Source organism: Canis lupus, chromosome 9 (assembly GCF_048164855.1).
Source record: "Canis lupus baileyi chromosome 9, mCanLup2.hap1, whole genome shotgun sequence".
NCBI classification, from domain to species: domain Eukaryota; kingdom Metazoa; phylum Chordata; class Mammalia; order Carnivora; family Canidae; genus Canis; species Canis lupus.
Window position 1 is genome coordinate 47,543,841 of NC_132846.1, and position 25,497 is coordinate 47,569,337.

Consider the following 25,497-nt stretch of genomic DNA (forward strand, 5'->3'; position numbering starts at 1 on the left):
CTTATGTTTTCAAAGGGAGGCTGAGAGGAGTCTCATTTCTACCCACCACCAAGCCCTCTCCCTCTGTCTGCTCCTATTTCCTTCCCTCCATCTCATCCCATGCGCTCTCACTGTCTGACCTCTCAGATCTGCTTTCCTGATGCCCTTTCCCACACTCCAGTCCTCTTCCCTAGTGCTCACCTCTTCACTGTCCCATCTGCCTCTAGACTCTTCACCCCACTGGTAAAGCTAGTTGGTGTTCAGACCTCCCACAGGTACCTGCTGAGTGTTCCCTTATCAGGTACCCAAATTTCCACTCCCTGCCAGGAATTTTTCTGTGCATCTCCCAATGCCCCCAACCCCCCCAGTGAGATATCACCTGCACACACTTGGAGTGAGTCTGTTTCATAGCCATACCCTGATGCCCTTTCAATTTCCTCAAATTCTCATCCTTGACCCCCAACAGACATGCACACACACACACTTTTCTTTTGCCCCAGTTAAGCCACCTAGAAAATAGCTGGTTGGTTCCTGCTCTTGTGCTCCTAACATCCACTTTCTCCTTCATTTCCTCTGGCTGGGCCAACTGCAGGCCATTGAAAAGGTCCCCTTATCTCTTAGTCTTCTGACGTCAGTTAACTTCAAAAAGGCTACCTTTCCATGCTTCCACACATCTCCAACCTTCCCCTTACCCCTGTCTTCACATTCTCCTTCTCCCTCCTGACCTCCCATCACTACTATATGGGTTCCTGGAGAACTGGGCTCCCTCTGACTTGACCAATGGATGCTATGCCCAGATATGTCCTCTCCAACCTCTCCGTCCACAGTATTTATTGAGCATCCACCACGTATGGGATGAGGCACTAAATCCTTCCACTAATTAGCTCAGAAACATTGCTCAGTTCTCAGTTTATTTCAATAAATAATTACGGCACAATGGTGTCAGGCACTGTCCAAAGGACATGAATGACATCATCTTTGCCCTCAAGGAACACATCATCTGTTTGATGAGAAAGAACTACAAACAGTTATAACAAGCACTAAACTCATGGCATGAACAAAACACGACAGAACGATACTTAAATATGTTTTTCACACTGTGATTTTTGCCATTTTACATGATTCAGGTTGTGATCTCCAGCTTTGCCTTTTGTTCAGCTCCACCTCCATCCTCTCTGAAAACAGACATTCTTGCCTAAGGTTAAATAGCAATAGCCGATCTAGAGCTCTTAGTTGATCTGGATGGCTTCCTCCAAGAAAATCTCCCTGACTACTGTGATCTCCAGCAAAAGTAATCACATATCACCCCATGATGCTCTCACACATTTTTAACTACTTGTTAATATCCAGTCTGCCCAACTAGATTGCCAAAAATCCAGTGAATACCAAATCCATTGGTCCCGTGTTTAATTTTATCCTGTCTTTTACAGGGCTGAGCAGACATATACATGCTATGGTTATTCAGCCTCTAGTTGCCAAATAAACAAAGGCATATATGAATGGAAATATTATCATCCAAAGCATATAAACATACTAGCCTGAACCTGAACTGAAAGGACAAACACATCTGAGTCACCAACTATGGGAAAATCAGTCATGTACCCCCTGACATAAGCCCTGATAAGGATGCAACATTATTTCTATGGTACTCTTATGCAAATTCATAACCTGACAGTAGCCCTTAGGTAACAGAACACAAACCCAAGGAGAAGGGCTTCCTAGGAATTAACTAGCATCAAGGTATGAAAGACAAAGAAAGACTATGGAACTAACTACTCTAGATTAAAGGGCTTTAAGAGGACATGACAACTAAATACTACATGTGATCCTAGATGAATCCTGGACCAGAAAAAGGACATTATTAGTGAGACTACTGGTACAATCTGAATAAGGTCTGTAGATTGAGAAGTGTTGCATCAATATTAATGTCTTGATTGTGATCATTTTACTGAGATTATTTGAAGAATCTAAGTAAAGAGTAAATAGTAATTCTTTATATTATTTGTGTGAGTGTTTTGTATATCCGAAATTATTTTAAAATTAACAATTTTTAAGCCATAGTCATTGCTTGAGGGCCAGTATTGAGATACTTTGAAAACCTAACTGCCAATGCTTTTTAGCTAATAATTCAGTTCTGACAGCGTTCTTCCATCATTCCCAGCTATTTTGTAAATCAATCAAGCAGAATGGTTTTTCCTGTACTGTTATTTTGAGAAAATGGTCAGAAATCACTTTTATTGAGCACAAGACTATCATATAATTCAATTCTCCAGCGTTAGAAGCTCTTGGGCATGTGAAGTGTTCACTCCTTGCCACCTCACTACTCCCACCCTTACCCCCACCCCGATATGACCACCAAAACTTGCCCATGTAAGAAGCTCAACCTTAATTCCTTGGGAAAGTTCACAAGGACTTCAACATTGCTACTTCTTGGCAGGATTCTAATGTGATCATAGGTTGGGTTGGGTTTTGTTTGGTTTCATTTTTACAGAATCAAATATGTCTCAACCCAGTGAGGTCTTCAATAAAAGACCTCAAATGCTTTACTCATCTTACTCAAGAAATCTCAAAATATGATCTATGGAGAAGTCAAAATAGACTGAGGAAAGATTCTTAGAAGACCCAAACACCACTTACTGAGCCTGGAATTTTAGACAGTCACCTAACGTGATCAATCTGTTTCTTCATCAGTAAAATGGAACAAATGATACCTATCCTACCCTAAACTTTTTTTTTAAGAATCATCATGAGATAATGTTGGTTATATATTATGATAGGGTAAGAAACATCCAAACACTAGGGATAGAGAAACTGAAGCAGATATTCATGGCAACAAATTTACACAGGGACGAAGTCCAGAATCTAGAACATTTTATTTCTACTCCAGGTTTCTACTCACTAGATCAAAAATGCCTCACTCCAAAAATTCACAACACAATTAACTTCACTTCCAAAGGCTAACCAAAATCTGCAGAAAAATTCCTAATACATGAGCCTGTTCAAACTTTAAGTACAAGTTTAAGATCATATTCATCAGATGTAACAGGAGGCATATTGGGATAATATTAATTAATTTTATTCCACCGTGAAGTGAGTACCTCCAAACAGCTTTTAGTTCTCTCCCCGAGTAATGATCCTGTGTTCCCTCAAGTGCTATATAAAGGCAATATCAGGCTGTAGCCCATTAGGTGCATAGAGAGATGCAAAGTAAGCAGGAAGGTTTAAAGGGGTACAATTGATGTGAACATCATATTTTTATTAAATCCTTCTCTCTCAAATACCAGTAGCAAATTGCATTACTGACTTTAAAGTACCTTTAAAAAATTAAATGCATATTTCTCACTCCAACTATTACAGAATAAAGGACCTGATCCCTACACTGTCTCAATAACAGAAAAAAAGGATTAGATTGTTCTAGGAGGGAAAAAACATCAGATAGACAACAGTCATCAGTTTTACATCAACGGTTCTCCCCAGAGAATTTGAAGGTTGTAACAAATTTAGAAAGTTCTATATCTTTGGTTCTCCCATCTTTGGGCTAAGACTCGGAAAATTTGGTGACACTTCTGAGTCATTATGGGTGGTGCTTTCCTGAGCTGAGGACAAAAGAAACTAGTCAGATTGCTTTCATCTTGATGACTCTAATTTCTTTTATATTGAATTTGAGTAGTGATATGTATTTAACAAAAGCAACAACAAAATGATAGATGTGTTGAGTGCTCACATAGCTCTTGCAACTCCTGAGGTAAGAAAGAAAGAAAGAAAGAAAGAAAGAAAGAAAGAAAGAAAGAAAGAAAGAAAGAAAGAAAGAAAGAAAGAAAGAAAGAAAGAAAGAAGAAAGAAAGAAAGAAAGAAAGAAAGAAAAAAAGAAAAGAAAAGAAAAGAAAAGAAAAGAAAAGAAAAGAAAAGAAAAGAAAAGAAAAGAAAAAAGAAAGGACATGGTTCCTAATAGGTGTCAGTCAGGAGGGAATGTCTAGAAATGATGGTTTAGAAGATGAGCTCTCTGCAATAATCTGCACAGAATTTTAATCAGAATTGTCTTTTTGAGGATCCAATTGTTTACTCTTCAGTTTTAAAATTGCTTTTAATAAGGTTATCTTTTAAAGTTGTATTCATTACAACACCCCCTTCTTTGATTGGACCTGAGAAAAAGAGAGGGATATCTATCTATCTACCTACCTATCTCTATCTTCCCCTCTTTGACCAAGTAGTAGTTAGAAAAGGAGCTGAAAGAAGTGCAGCCGAAACCATAACCAAAGGAGGCATTATGATTCCAGAAAAATATCAAGGAAAAGTACTGCAAGCAACTGTAGTAGCTGTTGGATTGGCCTCTAAAGGAAAGGGTGGAGAGATTCAACCAGTTAGTGTGAAAGTTGGAAATAAAGTTCTTCTCCCAGAATACAGAGGCACCAAAGTAGTTCTAGATGACAAGGGTTACTTTTTAATTTAGAGATGGTGGGTGACATTGTTGGGAAGTACATAGACTGAGAAAAATCCTATTGAAATAGCATCACAGAAAACTAACCCCTTCCAGTGAGGTTCTGAAAGCTTTCATCATATAAAGTATTTCCATGTCTCTCTTTTATAATAAACTAATGACATCCAAACTTTAAAAAATTATAAATTAAAAAAAACTTAATATGTATATATGTATATTCCTATATTCCATATACAGGACCCTGCAATTGGCAGCACAGAACAATAGTAAAGGAATACAGGTCCTGGATTCAGGTTGCCAGGACCAAAACCGGGCTTCTTATTAACTGGGAGGCCTTCCGTATATCTTTTTTAGCCTTATTCCTAAGCCTCAGATTCCTTATCTGTAAAATGGGGCTGATACAAGCACCTACCTCCTCGGATAATCATGAGGATGAATTAAATGAACTGTCCTAGGGAAAGCACTTAGAACAATGCCTGCTACATAAACATTGGCCATTGTTTTGTAGAGAAATGGGGATAAAGGTATAACATCAACTGTGCAGGCACTTGGAAACCCATGACAGCCAGCTTCCTCCTCTCAGTTTCCTTCCTTCACCTTAAGACATTTGTCAAAAAAAAAAAAAAAAAAAGACATTTGTCTTCAAAGTCACATTCATTCCACTCTCTCAAACCTCACTCAACCTCTCTGGATTGATCTTTCTCAACTGAAAAGTGGAAAATTTGAACTTGATTATCTTCAAAGTCCCCTCCAGCTCCTTTTTGTTTTTTAAGGATGTAAATTCTGACTGAGTCTGTTAGAAGATATGATAAGCAAGGTGAGACAAGGTGCTCAGGCCATGCTAGGATACATTACTATGCTTGGTTCGCTACACCAACTGAGAAAGATGAGGACATCTACTACCCCCAAAAGGAAGAACAGAAGATCAAGCTCTGCTCATAAAATTAAAATAGAGAAGCAATAACCATCCTCAGATAATTCTTTCCATAGGAGGTTTCCCTGTTTAGACAGTTCTTCATTTTGGTTCTCCTTCAGAAATTAGGTGGCTTCTTATAATTTAAATTAAGTCGGTTTTTAAAAATTTATTTTCAAGTTCAAAGGCAAGATGTCATTGAGAATGTTAGGACTACAAACAACTACACAGATTTTGAATAATTGTATAGATTGGTTGGACATATTTTTGTTAACATAGAAGCCCACAGTTCATCAATGAGGGCAAGTCACAATGCTATGAATCCAACATCTAAGTCCAAGTAACAGAACAGATGACAAGGAGGAGAGTGACAGTAAGGGCAAGTTGTATCCGCTTAGCAGAAATCGACTGGAACTAACTCTATGGGCCTTTTCACACACGTCATGCAGGAATATTACACCGCAGGAGGTTTACTCCGTATTTGCCAGGAGCAGGGTCACATACAGAACATCCCCAAAGTGGGTGAGGTTGTTCCCTTCATTCTCTCACAACCGAGAGCAAATGCCCAGGCCAGCACTTACACATTTCAAGCAGGAGAAAAGTAGAAGTTCTTTCTGTCTCAGGCTACCAGGGAAGCACAAAGAGTCCATTTGTGGGTCTCTTTGCTTAGTCTTTGCTTTTGTTCAATTGGTTTGTTATTTTAATGAGAGGTCTAATTCATGAAGATTTGCAAAGCCTGGATTGTCAAAGTAGATCTTCCCAGACACTTACAAGCAGTCTGTTGCCTGGGTGGCTACTTGGCTCTCCCAACCCAAGCCAAATGGCAGTGCCCACATCTCTGGACCTATGCTCTCATGGAGGCCGGAGACCCTGACCACACTTGGTGGAAGTTTAGAATCTTCAGATCAGTGCCGTTGAGTGTTTTCCTAATGAGACATCCTCTTTCATTTGGACTCACCCCCTTGGCTGGTAAATTGGTACAAGGAGCAAGGAATCCCACCCTAGACATGCAGACCCCTTGTGGCCGCGCTCTCTCATTCCACCCAAGTATGACAGCCAGCTCCGACCTCAGACCCCTGGGTTCCACCCACCAGGTGCAGCCAAAGGAGGCAAGAGTTAGCCAAGCACTTCCCCAGCCATGTTCTCTTATGGTTGAAGCCAGAAGCCAGAAGCCCATCATTCTCCGCACAGGGCCCCTCCTGTGGTCCAAGCAAGCCTCGGTTGCCACACTAGGCCCAGGCCCACATGGATAGGCATGCACACACAGAAAGCAGAGGGCCGGGTGGAACACACTCCAGTAGCCACGCCCACACTAATAAGGTGGTGTGAACCCAGGAAAACCAAAGACAAGCCAGCGGGGAGGAAACGTAAAGAAAGAAAGAAAACACACACAAACAAAAAACAGCTATGATGGTTTTGCCCTCACTGGAAGACAGGCCAGCCAAGACATACCTTTTGACTAGGACGGCACAGCTGTTCATTCTTGGGACTGCCAACAAGGTGGATGGTCTTCTCCATCGCCCCAGGGACCTTGAGCAAGTTTTGCTTTGGTTTATTTCAGGAGGTGCTATTGGAAACATAAAACAAAGTGCCTGGAGGGCACTATAAAAAAAAATAGAAGAAGAAACACGGGAGACTTGATCATCCAACGGGAATTTATGTTTGTAAATAGGGGCCAGGGGAGAGGGGCATATACTGTGAGGTATCGTTCTTCCTTCCATGAGTGCGGCCTCAGGTTGCTTTGTCACTGCTGAGTCCATGACTTTCTGTTTATATTCCATTCCTGCATTTGCAAATTGCTCTTCGCCAGGAGGAAAGTGAGGAAAACCCCAGCAACAACACAACAGTGGCTTTGCTGGCGGAGGGGAGGAGCCCAGGAGGGGCTGGCAGTCAGGGCCCAGGCGCTGGAGGGAGGCCACACGCGGAGGCCCAGACTTCCCAGGAGCTGCTGACATTTTCTTGCAAGCAGGGAGGAAGATGGAAAGGTCAGGGAGCAGAAATGGGGAGGGGTCTGCCGTAGGGAGCCACGCACTCCGTGGGGTACAGAAAGTGCCATCTCCCAGCTGAGGCAATCCTCCCGACTAGGTGTCCTTGAGTCAATCCCTCCCCCAGCGGCTCTCTCCCAAGCAGGATAGCACTTCAATTGCTTTCATTTCCCTTCTCGCTCGCTCTCTCTCCAAAAAAAAAGGTCCATTTCTAATAATAGCTAGAATACATAAATAATCATCTTTAATGTTATTCGCTCTTTGTTTCCAAACCCAATGTTCCTCCTCTCTTCGTTTTGCCAATAAATAGGAAAACTGAGGAAATCGACTCTGCTCGTGTCAAAAAGATCCCCCCCACCCCCGCCAAAGAGAGACAAGCCACCTAACTTCCCATTTCTACGGAAAATAGGAAAATAAACAGTACGTCACGATGCCATCTCTCTGAAGGACTGTAATCCTGCTCTTTCCTCTTGCTTTGTTTCAGTAGTTTGTGCTTCTGTTGTACACACTCAAAACTGGGGGGAAGGGGGGAGAAGGATGTGTGTGGAAGGAGAGAGGAAAAAGCAAGGATGAAGGGAAAACCTAAAGTTGACTTTCATTTAAAAAAAAAAAAAAATCAGACCCAGAATAACGACCAAAGTCAGAGGGTGACGGCTAATCGCCCAGAGAGTCTGTTCCGTGGGTTTAGCAACTGCCCTTTTTATCTGCTGTGGGCGACCCCCGGCCACTGCGGCGTCCTCGGCAGGAGCGAGGCTCTTCCAAATCGTCCTCATCAAAGCCGTGGAAAGTTGACGTGTCACTTTCTGACGTGGAACCGAATAAGTCCTCCGTGGTGCGCGCTGCGGCCGCTGCCTCCTCCTTCCTGCCTTCTCCTCCCAAATGAGCTGACATGTATGATGAATATATCAGCACATGGGTTAAGCAACAGACAGCATTATTAATATTCTTATTACATTCTTACAACGTTACTCTTAATAGCAAGATCAAAAACCATTTCACACCAAAAGGGATTAGCTGGGTGCATCACCTGGCGACAGGGATTCAAGGGTAACAGGACAAATCCAATGTTTCCAGGGAAAAGGATTCCTCCCCCCCCCCCCATACACACCCGGAAAGGCATCATCTCTACCATAATACACATGTCCACAGCTCTGACAGCGACAGATGCAACCTTGGTCTTTCTTTCTCCTCTTCGCCTGCATACATACGCATGCACGCCCGCTCAACCCCGCCCCGGACAGTGAGCTTCCTGGCTGGTTTTTAAGCCTGGTCGGTATTTCTTTGGTGGTTTCGGTTGGTGTTCCTTTGAACAGTTTGTCCTTCACTTTGACAGTCAGCTTTACAAAGGTATTACTGTCAGATAACCCATTCGAGGTGGTTAAGCCTCTGTCCGCTTTATTTTTATTTTTACCCGTTTCTAATCCCATTCTTAGGGCACCCTTTCGATTCTGCCCTTACACCATGTAGTTCATTTGCGCTGAAAGCGAGAAGAAGTGGGAAAGTCTGATAAGTGGTAGGCAGTAAGCGAGTCTCTCGTTTTCCTGAACGACTGGAGGAAATTTCGGTGATCTGCACCCACATACATGTGCGGGCACATGCACACCTGTGTGCACACACATGCACGCGCACACACACATACACACACACACACACACACACACACACTCCAGCCCAGGTCTTGGTTACTCCAGAAAGTCCAGAGTTGTCAAATCTAACTCAGAGCACTAGAAAGGCAGGACATCAGGGTTTCAAAAGCCTAATAAAATCCAGTATCCTGAAATCTAGAAAACTCAGGTTTAAACTTCTTCGCACTGTAAATGGGCCCCAGGACCGCCCTTCCCTCCATCCCCCATGAGGTCACAGTGTTTCACTTATGGTGTCAATTTCAGGAATCTCATTTTCTCCCCCAGAAACAGAGGTAGATGGGAAGGAAAAGACAGTTTTTCTGAGCTTCACACTCTTCCTTGGAAGGACTCCAAGGAGGCCCTAGAGAAGTATTCGCCCACCTGCCTTAACAAGCATGTCTCATGGGCTAACGCCACCTGTTTAGTCCCAAGGTAGTGACTATTTCAGGAGCCTCAGAGTCAGACCTTGACTACATCATCCACCAAAATTGGCAAATGCAACGAGAACACCTAGGCTGGTATCAAATGGCCCCTGAGTCACGGAGCCGACAGATCCTGGGGGGATAAAAAGCTGAATAGAGGCTGTGAGGAGAGAGGCTTTGGATAGACAATACCAGCTGCCCACTTCTGGTTCCCCGTGGATCAGATTCAAGTACCCCACCGATTGTAGGGAAGGAAAGGGGAAGATTAGAGCAGTCTGCAGGGACAATTCTGAAGCTGCCCTCTCTAATGCACCCCCAGCCCGGAGCAGCCCATCGCACTCAGCTTCGAATATGACTCCAACAGGTGACTGGGCTTCTGGCGATAGAGATTTTTTCTGATAATTTGCTTTTTAAAAAACACTGAATTGGATGTCACTTGTTTCGTTTTCTTTAATTATTTTTAAAACTATTCATGTTCTTTTAAGTATTCAAAACCCGGAGTGCACTGCCACACGAGCCCTCTCCTCTAAGCTGGCACCGGCAGAGGAAAGAGTTCAACGTGAGGTATCATGTTTGGAAAACAAACCAACATGGTCGGGCCATCCAGTCAGGTCCTTAAGAGGTCACTGCGGAGGGTATGTGCACTGGAGACCACAGTCCTCTTGCAATTACTGATTTGCTACTCAAGTCAATCCGGAACGCTAACCGACCCCGAAACCAAATATAAAAGGACTAAAGTTCAGGTTTGCAAGCAAAGTAAAGGAAGAACTGAGCTGTTACAGTAAACCCAGGTGCGGTCACCTCAGTCCTTCTCCTGGGCCTCGGAGCAGAAAAGACCCCAAGGGAGAAATGTGGGAAGGAGTGATGGCTTCTCACTACTACACCAACCACCCAGCTGAACTGCATCTCACCTGCTCGTCAGGGCTGGGTCAGACTAAAGATGAAGCTGAGATCTTTTCTCCTCCCTGCCTTGTGCTTTGGCTTCACTAGCACATAAAACTATGTGAAAGATAGGTCACACCAACCAACCACAACCAGCCAAAGATAATGGTTTGGTTAGGATTGCAAAACAAAACATCTTGAACAAAACTTGAAGGCCTGAACTCAGTTCAAGAATGAGAGAACAAGACCAAAATCTGTTTTCATCATTTTAGTCCTTGGAGATGTCAAACACGAAAATTTCAAAACATGCCAAGTCAACTCCACACCAGCCCTGAGAACACTTGCCCTTTTGCTCCTTGACCTTTCCCGGTCTCTTTTGTCCATTTTATATGAGAAAATGGGATGAGCAGTCAATGAAGGTGGTCTTTACGCAGCTGCCCATGAACCCTGGGGTCTCAGACTCCCACAGTTTAAGATGTGGCTGCTTTTTCTATATTCATGTTTCCATTCTCTTCCAGTGTGCCCTGGGCTCATCCACAGAACAAATACATCTTTTTGTTATGTGCACATCATCCGATACAAGGAAGCATGTGGCCCATGTCTCCAGGTATTTCTTCAACACTACCTCGCTGTTGTCCATGACAACATACACAAAGAAATATCCACCTCATGGAGAGGCCTCAAAGAAATAAGCCAACATCCCAGGGCATAACTTTCCCCTCTTCCTACATCCCAGGGCATAACTTCCAGTTCTTAAGACTCAAAGAAGAAAAACATCAAAATGACCTGAAAACTCCTCTCCACTCAAAATCACCGCCATCTCTTCTCCACTCCACCCTTCAACCCCCACACAAGATGGCCGAGGGATGCAAGTGGAACAGCTCCTGGTCTATGGGCACAGATGCAAGAAGGGGCCACACTCACCAGAGCGTCCACAGTCTGCACAGGACACCAGCTCTTCAGGCCGCCCACTCTTCTTGTTCATGTTAGAGCCCCCCAGGCAGAAGTCACAGTAGTTGTTGGGAATAACAGTCCCATCCGGTCCTTTCTGGGCTATAGAAACATTGAAAACAAAAATCTGATTTCAGGCTGACACGAGTTTCTACTGGCCCCTTTTCTCCCACAGTTTAGCGGAATCTGCTCTGGGAAGAATATCAAGTCCGGGATACAAGGTTTTATTACAACCAAGTTGTTAAATTGGGCTGTTTTCTTTTTGATCTTCCTCAGCTCAATAGTCCTAATACCTTGCAAGCCATCCAGAGGTTAGTGTAATTTCTGCAATATTTGCAAAAGCCATCTCTGGATTTTTACAGAAACTCCCCTGCTCCTCTGATTCCATTCCCTGGATGCACAAAGCATCCAAAAGGCCTACTAGTCAAGTACTCTTCTCTCATCCCGGCACAACCAGACCTCAGGACTTAGGTCTCAAACACCAGGCGGCAACCATAAACGGTGGTGGGGTGAGAGGGAGAGAGAATGGACCATGCCCAGGCCTTGCCCTTGGGAAAGATGCTCTTGTTAGGGAGATATTCCTCTGGCCCTGAAAACGAAAACAAAGAAGCACTGATTGTAGGCATTTCCAGGAAGCTTCTTCTGAAGATGCTTCTGGGGACTCTGATGAATATCTTGGCAGGTACACAAGTGTCCACTCTCGTTCAACCTCACCTCCCTAGAGTCCAGACTTGCTGGGATGGAGAGAACTCAGGACTAGTTAATCAGCAGACCTCAAGGACCTAGAATCAGACCTGGACGCTTAGCTCAGCCTCACGCCAAAGAAAGGTTGAATGGTGAGTTAGTGAGTGTGCCTTGAGGCTTAAGACCTTCGTAAGCCACCCCTGCTGAAGGTCCTTATCCAAAGGCAAAGAAAAATCTCAGGACATGATCTTAAAAATGAAGCTTGTGAGAACGGCACATATTCTCAAGCACTGAAATCATTCTCACTTCCTAGGGGCTGGCTGAAAAGGCTTGGACAGGTTTCTGTGCATGGGGAGAAACGCTTCCATTCTCTTGTTTTTCGATCCCTATTGTGGAGATTTCTTTGTCACATGAACACTCCCTGTTTGCAACTAAGAAGAAAAGTCTGCCTGTTTATGGGATCAGCCTAAACCACAGGGGTATCTTCCTCCTCGCTATACCCAATGTCTGCAGCTATCTTTCATTATTTACTGGCTAACATTAATCAGGGTCCCGTAGGGTACAAATCTGTAAAAGGAAGCAGATATGTGAGCAGAAATACCATCCAGACAGTAAGTGATAAACGGATTCACCCACTTTAATATGATTCCCTCTGGCCTTTGCTTCCTCCATGCCTCTGCTTTGCCTCCAGGAATAGAAAAACTTACCTGGGGAAGGCAGAAGACAAAAGCTTGCAGAATTACATTATAGAGAGTTAATCCATTTATCAGTTGCTATTTGGATTGGTTAATCAGTTTCTAAGTCATTGATTTTCATCTTCTGGGAGGCAGACAATTCCCTGCAAAAAAGGTGTTGGCTGTTGGGGGCAAATGGAGGATCTGGCCACACCCTGTGGCCTCTTGAGTGTGGGGTTTGTCTTCATCACTCACTGTGTCTCAAAGACATCACAGGTCATAAAGAATGGTTTTGCAAATAATCTCTGAAATCAGTACGCCTACAAAAAGTGTACTCTAAAATTCTCATTCCCCCAAACCAGAAGAAAGTTCCTTTCTTCCTTCTCTCTTATTTGCCACCTTCAACATTTCTAGAACTCTCGTAAGAAAATCCAAGCATGTCTCTAAAGCAAATAAACTCAGGATTTTTTTCGTTCAGAGACTATTCTAGAAATCAGTCAAATGGTGAACAGGAAGAAGAGGGGTACGTGAAATTTTGGGGGCTGAGTGTAAGCTAGAACGAACTTTCACGATTGACAGGAACTAGAAAGAAAATAGGGAGATGACAGTCACAACACAGGTAGCTTCCCTGCATGAAAAGCAATCAAAGAAGTCCACGTATATCATCCCACTAAAGGTCTCAGGAGCCCCAGTCCCGCCACCTGTCTCTCCTGTTCTTTTAGGGACTCCCTATTATGTCAGATTTTCTCTCCTTTCACAAAATCTTTAAGCAACCAAAGGATCTGGTTTTCGCGAACACAGTGTATGCCTTGTGACTTACAAGGATGAAGTAGAATAGAGTATAGGAACTCTTGGGTAATTCTTTACACCAACAGATCATTGGTAGAATGCCCTCAGTGAATCAGGGACTCTAATACTGCAAGAAATTAAAAATTCAGAAATGGTCTAGTAGGGCAAAGCAGATAGTGATAGAGAAATTGGTCCTGTGTAAAAAGACCAAAGGAACAGAATGTAATTCATCTAATGAAAAGAAGTTTCTGAGAAGACTGAATCAGAGCAGGATCCCCACATACATTTGTGTTGGCTGCTGGCCACACAAAGTATCTGGCCAAGGAGGTAAAGAAGGTACTAAGTAACACACCAGTTGCAGGCCCCGCTGTGTGGAGTTGTGACATGTCAGGACTGGTACCATATTAGTCTAGCAATGACCCAGTATAGAAAGTGACAGTGAACACTTGTGTTTTATTTTTGGCAAAATCCTACTCTCTTCTCATAATAGTGAGTTCAGAGCTTCTTTTCATCTTGGTAAAATAGTGTGGGAGAGACTAATCAGAAGCTCCTGCATCTGGTTCTCTTATACTTTTTGGTAATCACGATTGGTTTCATGGTGAGAGTTTCCCCATAGAGTTCTCCCAATTCCCCAGCTAAAAGGGCCAGTCAGAACTTGGGGAGGGCACTCTGTTGACATCAATTTTATGACCCTTCTCTTGTTTATACATGTGTACACCTGCCTCAACTCCTTGTACTAAATGATCTACTCCTTCAGGTCAGGCACCATGTCTAACTCATCACTGGAATACCTACATGCCCAGCACACAGGAAATGGTTCACCACAATGTGTAGGATGAATGGCTTAGAAAAGGATGGCAGAGATGTGAGTAGACAGCCCAGTGACACCCCTGGGACATCCTCCTAGTGGGGACAGAGCACTGTGTTTGCTTTCCCTGTGGTAGAGTTATCTGTCGCTCTGAATATCATCCACTACATGGTTTAATTCCCAAGTCCTCAGAGGGAGACATGCCAGTCCGTGTCTAAATGGATTGGTCAGTCATCTGGCCTGGTGTCAGGTCTAGCTCCCAGAGTAAACATGAGTGGGTGGCTGAGGGTCCTGGGTTGCTGGAAGAATAACAGCATACCCCTTGCACGGTAGGAGAAACATCATTTGTACACAAACATATAAGAAAGCGTAAGATTCATATAATGCAGCGTAGGACTCATTGTCTCTGGGAGGGGATGCCAGGTTGCTCCTACCCACTCAGCCTTCCTCTTGTTCAACGGTTTCTTGAAAAGAAAAAGCAGCAGACATTTATTACACTATAAAACTGTGACAGATCTTCCGCTGGATGCTTTACATATGTTGTTTCATTGATTCTCACAAAAAAACGTTGTAAAGTGGGGATTATTTGAAGACGAGGTAACTAAAACCCAAAGAGATTATGGGGCTGGCTTCACCCCTGGGTTGTCTATGTCCCCAGAGACTCTCTGCCTCCTGGAAAATCCAGAGACAAACACTTCCTGGCCATACCTTGCATACAAAATATTTCATAAATCCCCTTAGAGTCAACTTGATTCACCCAATACGTCATTTAGGAAGCCCAAAGGGATAAAAATGATTGAGATTGGCCTGATAAAAGCAGAAATTCCCTTTGAACTTAAATTTAATGTCCCTACCACAGTAATCTATACTGGGTGATCCTGTTTATTGCCACATACTCTGTGAAAACACTTCTCCAGAGAATTCAGAGGCTCTGGAAGGAATTTTTTTAAGTAAAGCTTACACCACAGCTATACTGGCCTATGGCCTGACCCAGCCATGAGCAATTTCCTGGTACCGTGTATGAGATCATTATAAAAAGGATTTTACTATAAATAGGAAGCTCACACAGACCTTGCAAGAGGGATTTAAATAGAGATTCTGCTTCTGCTTATGGGAAATTGAGTCCCACTTTATAGAATAAGACAACAAGAGGGCAAAGATCTGAGTGGTATCTCGATGGCAGCGTCCGTAATGATGGATTTGGTTTTCTGTTGATTAATGTTCATGGACTAAGATCATGTAAGAGATACAAGGAAGCTGCCAAGAAAATAAAGTGAGCCTTAAGAGTTTAGGAATTTACCTGGGGGAGATAGCTCTAAAACGCACAAAGTGGGGGGACAGAATGGAAATCGAGAACAAAGTTCATGAAGAAACACACACAGATCTAAATAAATAAAGAGAAGATGGGAGGGAGCATTCAAATCCAACCAGGAGAAAGGAAAAGCCAAGCCCCAAATAGTCCCACCACCACACTCAGAATGAGCGGTCATTCTGGAAAGGTATTAGCGTACACTTCAATCAGGCCATGTGTCTATGGCAAACAAGGCCCCAAATCTTCGGTAAAACTACCACCCACACAGGGCTGATCTCTGCTGCGATATGTCTGCCACTCATGAAAGGAAGGAGTGGCGGGGACAGTCTGGCCACCAGCAACAGCCCCTCATCCGGTTCTGCCAAGACCAAAGCTGTGTCCCAAGTGTCCTAGGGAAATAGGAAGCATGCCAGAAGTTTAGCCTCCCCCACGGCACATCCACAAAAGCATGACTTCACATCCTGAGCAGACGCTCAGACCGCCTGCCAGGGCCTGGTGTGCGCAGGCACGCGGCCCTGCTCTGTGCCTGCCGCCCAGCCGCGCAGCCCAGCAGCTCTTTCCTCCAGGGCCCGCGAGTTGGGGTGTGTGGCCCTTGGGGAACTGGGATGTGGGGTGGGGGGCACGGTGAGAAAAGCCCTCCAGGAGGAGCTGAGCCTCTCCTCACCCCTCTCACTGCTCCCCCACCACCCTCCACTGGCTGACAGTTCCCATCCGTCCACAGGGCTGACCTGTTTCCATGGCAACCGGAATCCTGGGCTCCGGCAGCCTCTGGTCTTGCCACCTGTTATTACTTCATCTCTCAAGTGTAAAGCATCCTAGCCGGTGCCACTTGGCTGTGCAGAGCGCATCTTCGAAGGACGGAGGAAAGAAAAGGGGAGAGGAAAGAGGGAATGCAGAAAGGCAGCCCCAGGCTGGCCACGCAGGACACGCGGGAGACCGGCTGGGCGAGAGGAGGGAGGGTGGAAGCCAACGTGCCTTCCCTGCGGAATCAGGGGAATCAGCGAGCAGGCCTCAGCTGGAGGCCACCACCACATCCTGCTAGCCTGGACCCAGCCTTCCATGAGGGCCTCGGGAGGGGCGGGCAGTGGTGGGCACTGGGGCAGCGGCACCGAGATCAGGCCCAGGCGGAGCAGAGCAAGGAGAGGGTTAAGGTAGCAAGATAAAGACTGTGGGGAAGGCCGGACCAGAGGGCAAACAGAGCCTCAAAGCCTGGATAAATGGCCTTAATTCTCATGCTCTTGCTCACCCTACTCCTTACGTGTTTACTCATATAAATTATTCCCAAGGCCTGACACCTTTTTTCACTGCTTCCCTAAAACTGATGAAAAAATAAATCCTACGGATCCAAGGAATAAAAATGTTGGGATTCCATTCAGGCCTGTTCTTTTTGGCCACTAACAGCAACTCAAGCCCCACCCCAGCGCTCCAGAAGGAAGACAAATGATGCTTACCTCCCTGAATGTGGAAAGGCAAGGGGACTGGGGAGCCCAGCAGGGAAGTAGACACCAGTGACCCCCTCCCCAACACACACACACACACACACACACACACACTTGCCCATGAGGCTGCCAGAGTCCTCAACAGGCAGAGAACTCGCTCTCCCTCATGGGCCATCGTGTCACCCAGCACTGGGGACAAAGTGAATGTGATGTAAGGAGGAAGGAGGCAGGGCTGCTAATGCAGAGTGATTCCAGGCACTGAGGACCGTCTGCCGGGAGAAAGGAAGGCCAAGGGCTGATTTAATAAGTCTTCAAGTTTATGGATGGACCGAAATTGGCCACAGTCAGTGTTGTTCGGGACAACGTGAGAAAGAAAAGAGCTGAAAGGGCAGAGCATGCTGCAGGAAAGCTGGGAGCGAAGCGGGTCCAACAAAGGCACCGGAGGAGGAGCGTGCTGCTCTGAGGATTTCCCCGGGCCCCCGGGGTGGAGCGCATGCCTAGCTAGAGGCTGGAGAATAGGCTAGGTGACATCATAAGGTCCCTTCTGGCCTATGATTCAATGATTATAATAGGGTGAAGGAAGGATCAGAAAAGTGAGGTCTTCCAAACCCAGAGGAACTCAGCCCCCTGTGCCGTGTGCGTGGCCGTGTCTCTGTCCCTGTTGGCCCCGAGCCCCCTGAGGGCCGGAGCAGCGTCCTTACTGGTGGGATCCCCAGCACCCAGCCCGGTGACCGACCCAGCGCTGGCAGTAAATACTTAACAAGAGGACGGACCATCCTCCCACGGGCTTTTGGAAGAAAGAAAAAACTCAGGCAAAGGGAAGTCAAAGACTAGGAGTTGAATGGATGTCAATGTCCCCCGGGTACCGAGACACCATTCTAAGGCACGGCCAGCACCAGTCCTGTTCATCACGGGGACAGAAAGAGGGAGCAACAGAAGTAAGTGGGGACCCATCGGAGTCCCTTTCTCCCTGTGGTTGGAGAAAGCCCATGGGTCAGCCGCTCTCTGGGATCCCCTCCCTGAGGCATTTCTTGGAAAACCAGGATGGGAGGAGTTAAGAACTCCCAGGCTCAGCTGGCCCCAGAGCCCCCTGAACCCCATATTTGAGGGCCTCTCCCCAGGGGCCTCGCAACAGCTGGAGAGAAGACAGGCTGCCTTACTCTGTGTTTGAGCAGCTGTTTTAAATGTGGTGTCAGCCACTCCACCCTTCCTTGCATCTACCTTCTTTTCCTCCATCTTTATGGAGTACAAAATTCACACCGTTGGACACACACCCTAAGAATATTTGCTCCTAAACAATGTGCCGTAAAAACAGAAACCATGTCCGCTTGCATCGATGTCAGGATGTATTTGGTAAGAGCAGCGATTTGCCAGGCGTTCGGATACCACATCCCTGATTCTGGGGCTGGGTGGTCACATGACTCCTCCGTAATGTCCTTTGTGCTCCAGCCTTAGGCTGGCAACTTCGAGTCTGTCACTGATGCTTCGGAAAAGCGAGGGAAAGACCAAGCAAAGCTGATTACTCTTGGCAGTGCTGATTAGGGAAAGCACAAGAAGATATTTCAATTTTCCAGTGGAAGGTCATGTGGGTCAGTTCATGGCCTGGCATAGCAACTTGTTATTGCCACCAAATGAGTCAGTTGAAGGGAAAAACGTTTAATCTGAGAGTAACTATGTCAACAGGGCTCTGAATGAAGTGGTGTCATTCCCCTTTGAGAATCGCAGGACATCTCTGTGCTTTAGAGCAGGATAAGCCTCGCCCGTTTAAGTTGTCAGGATATTATTATTGGGATATTAGAATTCAGCAAGTCCCCTTTGTCTCTTGCTCAGCCTTGCCTCTCTCCACCCCTCCTCGCCACCACCTCCAGCGGACTCAGCTATGTCAACCCAGCAGCCCACGTGGACCAGCATCTTCCAGGTCTCCCAGACTGAAAAGCAGTACTCAAGAAAAGGCAAAGGATGTGCCTCTAGTATCCGACCTAAGGATGAGGACCAAGTCAAGAGATCACAGAGCGGAAGAGTCAGCCCAGCCCAGGGATGAGAGCCCAGACAGGGGACATACCCAGAAAGCAAGCCAGGAAGCAGGTGCTGGGAGCCACAGACACGTTTGCCATGGTAGGACCAAGCCTTAGAAAAGAGTGAAAATCAAGTCTATCCCCTGGATTTAACAGTGCAACCTGGTTCCTGACCAGTTATCCAATTTGGTGAATCCAAAAGAAAAAAAGAAAAAAAATGAACATCGGTCTCCAAAAGGTGGATTTCTCTAAGGCAGTGGTTCACCTGGGAACTTGTTAAAAATGCAAATTCTAGGCCACTCACACCAGACCTACTGAATCCAAAATCCTGCGGTAGGATCCAGCAGGATCTCTGGATCTCTGTTTTGAGAAACAGGTGATTCTAACGCGCTCAAGCTTGAGAATCACTGCTCTCATGCCACATGTGCATCACACACATTTTCCGTTAATGAATGGACTTACTTCATCTTCACATAACCCTATGAGATAGATGCGCAGATGTTCTGATTTTACGTAGGTGATACTCATGACACAAGGCAGCTAGATAGTTTGTCTCACGTCGTATGTTAGTAAGCAGCTACATGGGCTCTAAACCTAGGCAGTGTAGCCCAGGCCCACCTGCTTCTGACCCACCGTGGGCACAGAAACCACATACCTGAGGGAAGTCAAGTCAGAATAGATAGCAGGCCCTGGAGTTCAGGGCTTCTTAAATTCAAGTGCTGCGCAAAGAAACCATTTAGGCATCTCACTAAAATTCAGAGTAGGATTCATAGGTCTGGCTTAGAGCTGAAGATTCCACATTTCTTACAAGCTCCCCCACTGGGTAGCCAACCGTCTAGGTTTGCCTGGCGCTGAGGGGTTCCCAGGGCACAGGACTTTCAGTCTACAACTGGCAATGTCCTGGGCAAACCTGGATGAGTGGGTCACTGGAGTCCCAGCTGATGTTGAAACTGCTGATCACACTTTGAGGAGAAAAATGCAGGCCCTCAAGGTGAGAAGTTTGGATCATATTCAAGTGTGATATAAGTTTTGAGAGTGGAATATGGTATAATCTTTTATACTTTAAAAATACCTGGGGGGTCTGGGGGGCTCAGTTGGGTAAGCATCCAACTCTTGATCTCCACTCAGTTCTTGATCTCACGGTTGTGAGTTCAAGCCCTGCATTGGGCTCTGCACTGGGTGTGGAGCCTACTTTAAAAAAAAATTGTTTTTAATAAAAATAAATAAAAAGACCCCTTTGGCTACTCCACAGAGTAAAAGCAGGCTGACAGACCAAATAAAGAAGTTGCAGTGACCCAAGCAGATGCTGGTGGAGGCCAGGAGATGAAGAAAGGAAAACAGATTTGGAATACATTTTGGAGGAGAAGCTGATAACAGGTGGTGAAGGAAAATAAAGGCAAGGATGAATCCTAGGATTTTCACTTTAGGCACAGCATTATTGCTTTTCAAGAACAAGGTCAGAAAGAGATATATATAAGAGCTAGGATAAGAAAGACAGCGAGACACAAATGAGAGAAAGATATAGGAAAATTATTGAACTAAGTGATGTGTGACTTTTTTTCTAGAGTAAGACTCATTGACGAATTAAAATCTCAGGCCATATTTGTAATGGGGGTGTTCACATAACACCACAAAAAGCTAAAGTTCGCTTTGAAGATTAGATGTGCCTCCTATGGACTGGATTGTGTCTCCCCAAAAACACATTTGAAACCCTATCCCTCAATGTGATGGTATTTGGAGGTGGTTAGGTTTAGATGAGGTCATGAGGATGGCGGGATTAGGGTCCTTATAAGAAGAGACACTAGGGATGCCTGGGTGGCTCAGTCGTTAAGTGTCTGCCTTTGGCTCAGGCCATGATGCTGGGGTCCTGGGATCAAGTCCCACATCAGGCTCCCCATAGGGAGTCTGCTTCTCCCTCTCTCTAGGTCTCTGCCTCTCTCTCTGTGTCTCTCATGAATAAATAATTAAAATCTTTAAAAGAAGAAGAAGAGGAGACACTAGAGAGTTTGCTTCTCTCTACCATGATATATCAAGGAAAAGCCCTGCGAGGACACAGAAAGAAGATGGCCACCTCCACCCCAAGAGGAGAATCCCCACCAAACACCTACACATCAGCACTTTTATATTGGACTTCCAGTCTCCAAGACTGTGAGAAATAAATCCCTATGGTTTAAGCCACCTGGTCTATGGTATTTTATTAGGCAGTCCCAGATAAGTGCCCATGAATACGTTCATTTCTTTCAAAAAGCCTCTGTGTGCTATGATGCACTTCACAATTGGACTACAAGTAAAAGATCCCATCTTTGAGATTAGAATCCATCACTTGAGGTTCCAATGTCCTGACTTAATTGAATGGTGTCCAATTTAAGCACATTCACATGTCAGCTTCCCAATCTTGGTAACCATGTGACTTGGGTTAGTGATGCAAACTTTCTGAACCTCAGTCTCCTCCCTTGCAAAATGAGAGTCACAGCACATGCCGTGTGGGCTATAAACCTTACATGAGACGATGCATGTGAAGTACCTGGCACCTAGTAGGCTTTCTGGCATTTCTTCCCCCTCTTTCTCCTCCTTTATAAAATAATTTTATTTCTGATAAAGGCAGGGAGAAAAAATCAGAGGCCTAAAGAAGTTTCCCAAGAAGGGACACATGACAGGAGAATTCACATTCACGTTCCATGTCCACGAGCACATAAGTTGGAGTCTATGTACCTTGGTGTCTTCCAGGGGACACAGCACCTACCTTACTCACAGGACTGCTACAAGGAATGAAAGCGAAAAATGTGGCATGCCTAGCGCAGTGTCTGACACATTCAAGGAATGTCAGTAGGTATTACTATCATTGTCATTACTCAGGATATGCAATACTTCAATCCAGAACATTCTAGATAATTAGGCCCAAAATGTGAGAGAAATAAAGGGGGCTCCCAGAAAGGCGAGTGGTGGGTGGATGCCCCGTCCTGGGGAAATAGGACGGCAAATACAGCGAAGCTATACTGCTTCGACTCTACTCCACAGCTTCCTCCTGCTGGGTTTCCTGCACCCATCTTATTTCCCCAATTAAACCCAAAACTGTCCTAGGGCTAAGACCACATGTTAGACTTTTTTAGAGGCCCAATTATACTTAGTCCCACAAGTGAGCACATGCACAATAAATGCTCAATAAATACTCATGTTTAGATTGTACAGAAGGATTGCTGTCCTACATCTAAGGTTTAGCAAAGGATGTGCCAGGGCCAGGCTGGGCTCTGATAGCTATGCCTGATGCCAATGAGACCCCCACAGGCAGTTAGCTTCCTGGTATCACACAGCCACAGACGGGCCCTGACTCAGATTAACCATCTGTGGTCATAGACATGCTCTGTTGGTCCGAATGGCACAGAGATGGGATATCCACATTCGCAATGTGCAGGCATGGTGCCAAACACCCACATCATCTCGCTGAAGACTCACAACAACCCCATGAGGTCAATACAGTTATTCTCTCCATCTTACAGATGAGGCAACAAAGGAGCAAAGAAGTGTGAGTAACTGACCCACATTCACACAGACACAAGATGGCTGAGTGGCAGGGTCATGACTCACACTCTAGCCTGGCCAATTCCATTGCCATTCTCCCAGCTGAAAGGTCTGAAAAATTAACTCCAAGTATATCCTCAAGGCCAGGGCAACCCCTCACGTTTCTCTTCTCTTGCTTTGCAAACTGTTTAGTTAAATAATAATTCACCTGAAGAACACCTGTTGTGAGTTTCCAAATCTGCTCTTCAGGAGGTGAGTAGCAGCTCACTTTTCTGGACAGAGCACTGTATCTGAATTTTCCTCTCTCCCCCCCGGAACAAAGCCTGAATTTCCTGCGTCAAGGTTGGTAAGTGGTGGATTGTGTGCGCTTTATGGTTTTTCAGACACCTTCAGAGTGATCCGAAATCCTTAAGCTTGTGTCAAAGGCAATTTTCACTCTTTCTCTTAAAGCTCTCCTCGTTGCCCCCGGGCCATATGCTAGAGGACAAGAATGTCAGGAGAGGAACGTCTGTTAGATCTTTCCCATCAGTGTAGCAATGACATCATATGCTTCTTTTAGGTAATTTGCACATTATCAGACTAATTTTCAGATTATCTAATCAGCCGACATTACCCTTAATCAACTCAGCTCTCCTCTTCCAGTTCTGCAGAGTACAACATGCCCTCCAAAGGCACACTAGGGTGGGGTCTTTTCTTCTCTCGGCAGATACTGAAAGCCCAGCTATGTGCCAGGCACACTGTCACTATGCAGAAGACTGACACCTCCCAGGACCTAGGACAACCCAACTTCCATTCCATATACCTGAGAAACAGACTTGAAATAAATTTTATAGATCCATATTTTAAAAAAGCACTTCCCTCTTAGGAGCTTTAAGTGTGTTACAGAGAACATTTTATACTCATTTATGCTATTAGGTAAAAGAGATATACCATATAACAATTAATATTTTGTCAAATAAATTTCTCTATAAATCATCTGTCCTTGCCTTCTAGTAATAGCTACTGTGGCTCTCCTCTTCATACAGGATGCCAGCTACATGACCTGGCATAGAAGGTGCTTCCAACAGTGGCTCCCACTCACTTTCCCAACATTCTTCCGGTGCTACTGTCAGACCCAACCACTATCACTTGTCTGGGGCATTGTGCTATTTCTACCTCCTCACTTTTGCCTCTACCTGGGAAGCCCTCTCCCTCCTGGGAAATTCCTCTTCATTCTTCCAGAGCTAACTTGAATGTCACCTCCTCAGTGAGGCCTTTGGAAATCCCCTAATGCAATGGTTCTCAAGCCTTTGCATGTACCAGAAAGCCCTATAAAATACAGATTGCCATCCCCGCCCTCAGAGTCTCTGTTTCAGGTCTGGTGAAGTCAAAAATCTACATTTCCAGCAAGTTCTCAGGTGATTCTTTTGCTACACCAGGAGCACTACTACCCTAAGGGGTAGAAAGTGTACTGCGCCCTTGAGCTCTTTGTCCTTCCTAGTCTAGGCATACTCCATTACACACTCTCTTTCAAGCCTGTGAGCTCCTCAGGGACAGGGATTGAGGCAACATTTGGCACAAGATACTAAACCAATGGATGGATGGATAGATGGATGGATGGACAGATGAATGTATTAGACTGAATCTATTTACACAGCTTTTCCATTCATGTCCAGGATCTCATAAAAGTACCTTGAAAATATCATCTTTGGTAGATTCCCACTGTGCATAGAAGATAAAAGGAAATTCAAGAAGAGTTTTGACATTATGGGCATGGGTCAAAGGGTTTCAAATGTTAATCCAATTCTCTCTGCTATCCTGGCCCCACTGGGATGGTTTACCAAGGTGGCATTTCAGGAGTCACGAGAGAATGCTTCTGAGTGGAGTGCCTGGGGGGCTCAGTCAGTTAAGTATCTGACTCTTGATTTTGGCTCAGTTCATGATCTCAGGGTCATGGGATTGAACCCCATGTTGGGCTTCATGCTTAGTGGGGAGTCTCCTTAAGATTCCCCCTCCTTCTCCCTCACCCTCCACCCCTCTTCCGGCTCTGTCTCAATATATTCTCTGTCTATCTAAAATAAATAAATAGGGGTCTCTCTAAATAAATAAATAAGCATCTGCCTTTGGCTCAGGTCATGATCTTGGGGTCCTGGGATCAAGCCCCATATCAGGCTCCCTGCTCAGCGGGGAGTCTGCTTCTCCTTCTCCCTCTGTCCCTCCCCCAGCTGGTGCTTATGCTCTCTCTCTCTCTCTCTCAAATAAATAAAATATTTTAAAATGAAATAAATATTTACCAAAAAGAGAAAGAGAGAGAGAGAATGCTTCTGAGTGGCACCACGCAGAGGCTTCACCCGCCCCAGTCCTCCTTCCTTTTATTCATATACATGTGGTCTATGTGTGTGTGCACCTGCATGTACACGCGCACACATGCACACACACACGTACATATACGTGATGATTTCATTTGTAGAAAGCAGACAGAGGTAGTCAGAAAAATGCAAGAAGGAGGAAAAATCCAGCCTCATACAGAGAGGGGAAGGGTGGCGGCTTAGGTGGGGAAGACCCCATCAGGAAAGTACCATCTCCCAAGGTGAGTGCTCAAGCTCCAAGCATCCCAGGGCTGCCTACCGTTGAGGCGTTGAGGCGGAGAGGCAAGGGCATGAAGGAAAGGGGACAAATCTGCAGAAGAGACAAGAAGTGTATACTCAGGAGAAAATGAGCGGCTAGGAAAGGAACAAAGGCAAGAAAACATGGGCTGCAGGGGCAGTCGATTGCTGAGCTGGCGGCCAGGGCTGGGGGCGAGGGGAGGTCAGTGCTGGCTCCAGCACTCCGCTGTGCCCCATAGCAGCGGCAGGCACCGGTGTGAGCAGCCGCTTGGCTGGAGACGCAGGCAGGGGGTGTGGCAAGGGACAGCAGGCGGACCAAAGTCAAAAGGTCTCTACTGCTGCAGGTGGTGCAGGCAAGCGCAGATGCCCACGCCACAGAAAACTCCTGAGTCTGTAGAGCTGTTTTTCCCACCGGCCTGCATGGGCTCACAAGCAGCTGGGCCACCCTGCAGCTCTGCTAAAGAGGGAGAAGTCAGC

At 45.5% G+C, this 25,497-nt stretch overlaps 1 protein-coding gene across 7 annotated transcripts in view; it reads right to left on the reverse strand.

The window, feature by feature from the left end:
* DPF3 (double PHD fingers 3) overlaps positions 1-25,497 on the reverse strand; it is a 259,412-nt gene that overhangs the window by 54,533 nt on the left and 179,382 nt on the right. For 5 of the 7 annotated variants that reach the window (XM_072839187.1, XM_072839184.1, XM_072839186.1 and 2 more), the window contains one exon: positions 11,169-11,297. In XM_072839187.1, the coding sequence (XP_072695288.1) occupies positions 11,169-11,297 (129 nt within the window). Of the gene's footprint in view, positions 1-6,782; positions 8,200-11,168; positions 11,298-25,497 lie in introns of those variants that run through there. The other 2 variants (XR_012036880.1, XM_072839188.1) reach the window with 2 other exon arrangements.